Below are 7,884 nucleotides of genomic sequence, written 5' to 3'. Positions count from 1 at the left end.
CCAGCTTCAACAAGTATTACCCTTCTGCCACTCTGTTTCCACTTATACCTCCACCCACTCTCTCTCCCCTCCCCACTTACTTCCTTTTTGTGGTCCTTTTTAAAATAAAATTTACGTATGTGGAAATCTACAAAATCTCAACAAGGTATCTTGACAAATGGCCACACCCGTGTAACTCACAGCCCTACCAAGACAAAGAATGTTTCCATCACTCCCAAACTGTCCTTTGTCAGACCATCCCGCTAACCAGGCAACAATTGTTCTGATTTTTCACTGCAGATTAGTTTTGCTTCTAGAATCTAATATAAATGGAATCGTAGGGCATGCACTCCTTTGTGTTTGAGTTCTTTCACTCAGTCTGATGTCTGTGAGAGTCATCCGTGTCGTGCGCACCGGTCATTTCTCTTTTAGCGCTGTACCCATTCTATTGTATAGATTCCACTCCATTCTCCAGTTGATAGAAATTTGGATTGTTTCCAGTTTGGGGCCATCATGAATCAAGTGGCTGTAAACCTTTATGTTCGAGTCTTTTTGCGACTATATGTTTACATTTCCCTTATGTAAATACTTAGGAAGGGGACTGCTGGATCAAAGGATGGAGGCATGGTTAACTTTATTAGAAACTGCCAGACCTTTCCCCAAAGTGATTCTATCATTTCGCATTCCTGCCAGCGATGTAGGAACGTTCCATCTGTTCCACATCCTCGCTCATGGTTGATGTTGTCAGTCTTTTTCATTTGAACTATTCTGGGGTTTATCTCACTGTGGTTCTAAGTCACATTTGCCTGATGACTAATGACATTGAGCATTTTCCCCACTTAGTTACTATTTGTCTATCTTCCACTGTGAAGTGTCCGTTCAAGTCTTCTGCCCAATTTTTACTGGGTTTGACTTTTAATTATTAAACCATAGGGGTCTTTTATCCTGGATACAAATCCTTTTCAGGTATATATTTTGTGAACACTTTCTGCCAGTCCCTGGCTTGCCTATTTGTTCTCTTAAAGGTGCCTTCTGGGAGATGTTTTATATTTGATGAAGTCAAATTTCTTATTTTTTTCTTTTATAGTTATTTCTTCCTGTGTCATAAGAAAACTACCTTCTTCTAGTTGCAGAGATATTCTCCTTGTCTTCTCCCTGAGGCCTTATAGATCACGCATCTACATTTAGGTCTAAGATTCATCCTAAGTTTATATATATACAAATGTTATAAAATAATATTATAACATATACATGTCTTTATGAATTTATATCTTCATGTGTTATGAAATAGGAATTGTTTATAAAGTTTATATACAATAGTTTTCTCTCTATAGTTTCATATATCAGCTTATACAGTATATGGATATATAAAAAGTTCTATATAGTTTTACATATATGTTTATACAGTATGTAAAAAGTTCTATATATAGTTTTATATATCCGAGTTTATACAGTATATATATTAAAAAGTTCTATATAAAGTTTTACATATATAAGTTTATATAATATATAAATTAATGAACACATATTTTGTAAGATATGTTACTAAAAGCGTTATCTTATAACATTTTATAATAAAAATACACAAATATATTATGGGGGGTGAAATGAAATTTATTTCATTACGATATCTAGTTATTCCTGTACTATTGTGAGGATTTTCCTTTTCTGCACTGAATTGTCTTGGATCTTTGTTAAAAGTCAATCCACACACGGTCTTGATTACTTCAAGGGAAGAAGCCCGAGTTCTCCGGCTTTGTTTTCCTTTTTCAAGGCTGTGCTCCAGCTGTCCTAGAGCCTCTGCATACCCAAAGATAGCAGGTGTCAATTTCCTGTCTCTCAGATCCAGATTCATCCTTCAGTCCCTGCTCTGTGATAACAAACTGGCCTCCTTCAGCATTTCTCCTGGAAGGGAGCATATTAATCTTTGTCACTAGAGGGCGCTGGAGGGACACTGCGATAGCCAGAGGTTTGTCTTCCTGGCTCTCTTTGCTGTTTTGCTTGTTCTTTTGGGCTGCGTAGCCACCTGCACACTGGGACGCGTGTGAGGGATATGCATCGACTGTGTGCCCAGAGCACAGTCCCTCGATGCCTTTGCAGCCTGGGCCAGGTGACCGCCTTGTGCTATCCTCCCAACACAGACCTCGCCCCCCGCCCCAGGCCACCTCCTACAGTCGTGGCCCCCACTCTCTCTGTACACCCTCCAGTCTCCAGCCTCAGCTTGCCCGAGACCTGGGGAGCTGTTTCCCACAGCCCTCCCGACTCAGGCAGTGCAGCCCCAGGTCTCCTGCCCAGTGCTGATCTGATTCCCTTTGCTTACCTGTGCCCAGGAGGGTCATTCTGCTGCCTGGTGACCATGGACAAGCTCTGCCCCCTAGTAATGCAGTGAGATTCTCCACCATCCAGTGGGCCTGCAACCACTCCTTTTCCAGGGAGCTCTGAAGCCCAGCCTTGGGGAGAGGACCCTCCAGGTTTGTCCTTCCTTAAGAACTCACTCCCCTGTAACAAGAAATTCCCATTCCAACCAAACTCTTCATCACTCATGTCAGAATTACATAGCCGGGGGCGTCTGGGTGGCTCAGTTGTTAAGCGTCTGCCTTCGGCTCAGGTCATGATCCCAGTGTTCTGGGAACGAGCCCTGCGTTGGGCTCCCCACTCAGCGGGAAGCCTGCTTCTCCCTCTTCCTCTCCCCCTGCTTGTGTTCCCTCTCTTGCTGCCTCTCTCTCTGTCAAATAAATAAAATCTTAAAAAAAAAAAAAAAAAGACACAGCCAGTTTGGGCAACTAATCCAATTGAGTAAGTGATGGTGAGGAAAGTGTGCTCTGGGGCCAGGCTGTCTAGGTTCGTGTCCTGGCTCTGCGTTTTGGCAGGACGAATACATGTTTTGTAATGTCTCTGTCCTCTGTTGCTGCATCTGTTAAATGGGCATGGTAATAGCGCTTGCTTCACAGGGTCAGAACGAGGGTTAAAGGAGATAATACAGGTCAAGTATTTAGCGTGGTACCTAACACGGGACCTGCCCAGCTCCCGTCGGCTGCCGCTGTTGCTGTTAGTGCTTTTATTAGCATCCCCTTGCATCCCTAACCAGGTGGTCAGCTCTTAACGGAGAGCATAATCTGATCTCCGTGCTCTACTGTCCCCAGGGGTGGGTATCTGGCTATGTCCATATTACGTGAGCAACAGGAACTACAGAATAAGTGAGCTGCTGAGAATGTTCTGTTTGCTGCAGAAAGAAGAAGTGAGGAGGAGACACATTCGACTGCACATGGAAGGCGCGCTCACCGCCAGGGACAAGGTCGGGGTGCAGGATTTTGTGCTGTTGGACGCCTACACCAGCGAATCTGCTTTTCTGGACAACCTTCGCAAGCGTTTCAGCGAGAACCTCATCTATGTAACGTAACCCGTTTCTTGCTGTTTTCCTAGACTGGTCGTTCCCCCACCCCACTCCACCCCGCCTGTCTTCATGGCCTTGATGATAGCCAACAACAGCCTTTAAAGGGACGGGGAAGGGACCACTGCCAGATGCAGGCCGATCCTTCGTGTTCGGCCTTTAGGGCTGCCAGTGACAGAGACCCAGTTTACACAGGCCTAACCCCCAAGACGGAATCTATCGATCTATACTTTAGGGACCAGAAATGGATCTAGGGTCTAGGGTGTTGAGTCTCGAAGAGCCTTGAGAGCTCTTTCTCCATCCGGAGGACTATTTCCCACCTCTCTCCTCACTTTTGCAATGCTCCCTTTCTGGGGCCGACTCTGCAAGGCGGCAAGGTGACTGCCAGCAGGACCAGGCTATGCTGGTACAGAGACGATAGCAAGTCTTCCTGGAGACACAGACATTGGTTGGCTCTGATTGGCCCATCTTGGGTCATGTGCCTACCGCTGAACCAATCCCCGTAGCTAGGATGAGGACTATTCTGATTGGCCAGGCTATTTACCTAGTCCCAGCCCTGGAGGTGATGGGCGAGGCCAGTGTGCACCTTACTGTAGGATGTGGACTGGAGAAGGTTCCTCAAAGGAATCTGCTGGAAGAAGGGGGTCTAGATACCAGACAGGCAAACATAAGGATGACCACTGCCTCCCACGAATCTTCAAGAGTCAAGGCTGAAACATTTTACCGGACTCTTTTTGGCTTGGTCTAGTTGCTTCTAGTATGGTCAGTTTTTAACTTCCCCATTTATCACCCCACCTTGATTTGATTGGTCAGTTTTCAGTAAATTCCTTTAAGGTAAACTCCATAGTGTGTCTGTGTGTGTGGTGGGGTGTTATTAAACGTAATTAACTTTATCGAGATCTTACTAGCTTTTGCTAAGGGTAAAACAGACAATCAAAAGCAATCTAAAAATATTTGTCTCACAGCTAGTTTGTTTTCAATGGTGACTGTGACTTAGTCTGCATGTTGGAACCAAGGTTACTAGAAGAAATAATCAAAGGGCTTCTCACAGTATATATTTTTAATTGTGGAAATAGATTTTATGCATAAGCAAAGGAAAAAGAGTGTGGTTTGGAGAAGTATACATGGGATGATAGGGTCATCAGGAACAAATCATTTCCAGTTTGAACAGATAGACTTCAGAAACTATATTCTACCCTGGAAGATTTCTACTGATGGAAGCACTGCAGAATTTTAGCCGAAACACAGTATTCTTATCTGTTCTGGTTCTCTGTGTGACTCTGTCCTCTAGATTAGAAACATTCGTGAGAAAGATTTCCGGCGTAATTTAGCATAACCTTGGGAACCTCCAAAATTGAGACTCTGGAATGAAAACCCACAACAAACTCAGAATCGGAAAACTCTGGATGCATTTTTCAAAGGAGCCCAAATATTTATTTTTCCCCCCTCTTTCAGAGCCTAGAGCTTTGTTTATTCATAACTGTATGCCAAGAAGCTTTTGTGTTAGTGGTTCTATTCCAAATGGAAGCACTCGAAAAACTGGACTCGTAATAGAATCCCACGTCGAAATCCAGGGAAAAGGATGCCAGCAGCGGGAGTGTCCGTCCAGCTGGGAGTCGGCTGGGATGCGCCCGCACTCTGCTTTCACCCAGCGGCCAGAGAGACCTCTGTGACACACAAACATAAATCAGATCGTGGTGCTCCCATCTTAAAGCTATCCAGTTGGACTAACGGTTTAAGGCGTTGCAGTTGGAATAAACCCCCAATTCTTCATGCCCTGTGCGCTCTGAACTTGCTCCCTCTCGGGCGCCATGCCTTACAATTTCCGTTCTCCCCTCCCCCACTGGCCTCCAGGACAGTCAGCCTGCCACCTTTGTCCCCTCAGCCTGACCTGCCCTTCCTTTCCTGCTTCCTTTTTTCATGACTGGCTTCTCATCCTTTAAGTCCCAGCTCAAAGTCTGCTCCTTGGAGACGACTTCCCTAAGCCCAGGAGCTCAGGTGGCGGTTCTCATGACCCTACGTACACCTTTCTTACCATTCAAATTGAAACAGTCTCGATCCCTTGGTTGGTTGTCTGGTCCCCCTCCTCTGCAACCATGCGCAAACATGGAAGTTCATGACAGCACAGACAGCACCTGTCTTATTTATTGTTTTATATCCCCAGCCTGGAATGAACGCACGGTGATCGTAACATGTGATGGTCTTTTGCTTTAGCAGTTTGCACCCCAGAATTCCTCACTAGTGCCTTGGTCTGTTCCTCTAGACCTATATTGGGACCCTCCTTGTGTCTGTGAACCCGTACCAGGAGCTTGGAATCTACACTGTGAGCCAGATGGAACTTTATCAAGGGGTCAATTTCTTTGAGCTGCCACCACATATGTAAGTAACACGTATGAGGGTCATCAATAGTATTTTTCTTTCTCTTTCCTTCCTCTTTCTCTTTTTTCTCTCCCTCCTTCTTACCCACCCATCATCCATCCAAATCCTTGATGCACGCTCATAGATTCTGACTTAAGTTCCGTACCTCATTTAGACTGCCGCCTTCTTATGAAATGTCTTTCAGTGCAACAGAAAACATAAGATCATGTTGGAGTCTCCGCTTAAATATCAAGAGAGGTGGAATCTTTTCTAACTGCTGAGAGATCCGAGAGTGTGGCTAGAGAGGTGTCTTCTCTGTTTTGAGGTTTGCTATAGTGCCATCTACCGGTGTCTGGGTATCATGGCGGCTAAGGAGCATCCCCGTGGGTAGCAGGACTTCAGATCCGGAGGACAAGCAATTTCCTATCCGATCTACATGTGACTCAGGCTTTGCTCAATTTCTCAGTTCTCCCTGGTTGGCTTCTGGAATAATATTTAGGCGCTCCCTCCATTTTTCTTGGTGACTCATCTGTTCACCTCCTAAGGCTTTTATAAACCTTCGTGCATCACTACCATCACCAATTTCGGAAAGAGCCAGCTTTCCAACTCAGCCACATGGGAAGGTTAGTGTCTTGGGAGATTTTCATGCTTTGGTTTCTGATCTTGAAGATAAAGCCCTTATAACAGTGGTACCTCTTGTCCTATAGATATCACAGAGCTTTTAAGGTATATTCAGTTTCCTGTCTCTGTTCTCTTACTTCAGAAGGTTTTGAGGGAAAGAGGAAACATGAGATCTTAGTTTATCTACTGAGTGTTTAAAATATTTAGACGAGATGTTATTTCCACCTACAGTTAATAGAACGTCTCCTGGGGATATCATTTAGTATCTGGCTTATTCTTATAAGAAATGTTGGATTTTTCAAAATCAGTTCATTCCATTATTGTTCGGATTCTCCATTTTAACTCAACTGTTTGAGTATTGATTTCTGGAACACTTCATGCGCGTGATCAGTTAATGGGTCGTGGTGAGAGTTCGATAGCTGAGCTCAGTGTCTTGTACCACTTTGTCTGGATGTGGTTTCCTGGAGGCAGGGAGCTCTGATGATGTCACCGCTGAGGGAAGTAGCATTATGGCCACTTCCCACTCCTTCCATTTCTGCCCCACTCCTTCTCCAGCTACGCCATAGCTGACAACGCCTACCGCATGATGTGCTCTGAGCTAAATAACCACTTCATCCTCATTTCTGGAGAGAGCGGGGCAGGGAAAACAGAGGCCTCCAAGAAGATTCTCCAGTATTTTGCTGTGACCTGCCCAATGACCAAGTCACTACAAATAGCCCGTGACAGACTGCTGCTCTCCAATCCAGTGTTGGAGGTAAGTGACCTTTGAGGACCTGTGGAGGGGAGTTCTAGGAAGGTCGCTAAGTAGGAAGCGTCCTCTGTCTGGGCAGGTTAGTCAGAATGGGCAGGTCACCCTCTGGGAGTTAAGCAGAGGGTCTCAAGGGCAGCATGACGGTTAAGGGTATAGCTTTGATGTCCAGCAGGCATGGATGCTGACCCCAGGGCAGCCACGAGCCAGCAAGCTTCGACAAACCACTCCCAGATCCTGTTAGCCTTACTGTGGAATGGGTCTATTCATAATTTCTACCTCGTCGGAGATTTCGAGGCTAAAACAAGATGGTTGCATAAAAAGCACCTGGCAGATTAGTAGGCACTAAAGTCATTAATATTCTTATTTAATTGAAATTGTCTTGATTATTCTGCCATTGCAATTCACTGACTTGCTGGATGATTTTGAACAAGTTATTCTGTGTTTTTGTTGCCTTTCATGTTAAAGACATTTGTGGTTGAAGGAATTTTCCCAATAGACCTATGGTCTGAGCAATTTACCTCTTTGATATAAAAAGGGGTCTGGTACTGTATCTTCTAGAAAAGCAAGGGCGTAGGTTCCTCCCTCTCTCTCTCTCTCCCTCTCTCTCTCTCTTCATAGTCATTCCTAGATTGGATGCCAGAGAGAAGATATTTCTTCCTCCTCTCCAGCCCCATTCCGGTATTTGGCATCAAATCCTCTATACTTAGTGGTTCCTTCTTAGAAGATAAAGTATGGCTTTCATTCCTGGTTCCCCTTCTCTCCTCCACTTTCGTAATCATGGCAT

The 7,884-nt window shown here is 44.9% G+C and overlaps 1 protein-coding gene across 1 annotated transcript in view; it reads left to right on the top strand.

The window, feature by feature from the left end:
- The first annotated feature begins 3,211 nt into the window (after positions 1–3,211).
- Positions 3,212–7,884, top strand: part of MYO1H (myosin IH) — a 44,499-nt gene continuing 39,826 nt past the window's right edge. The window contains exons 1-3 of the mRNA XM_057305724.1: positions 3,212–3,370; positions 5,634–5,749; positions 6,905–7,103. Of these exons, the coding sequence (XP_057161707.1) occupies positions 3,245–3,370; positions 5,634–5,749; positions 6,905–7,103 (441 nt within the window). The 5' untranslated portion in view covers positions 3,212–3,244. The remainder of the gene's footprint in view (positions 3,371–5,633; positions 5,750–6,904; positions 7,104–7,884) is intronic.

Source organism: Ursus arctos, unplaced genomic scaffold (assembly GCF_023065955.2).
Source record: "Ursus arctos isolate Adak ecotype North America unplaced genomic scaffold, UrsArc2.0 scaffold_34, whole genome shotgun sequence".
Lineage (NCBI taxonomy): Eukaryota > Metazoa > Chordata > Mammalia > Carnivora > Ursidae > Ursus > Ursus arctos.
The sequence above is the reverse complement of the archived record's forward strand: the minus strand, read 5'-3'. Positions and strand labels throughout refer to the sequence as shown.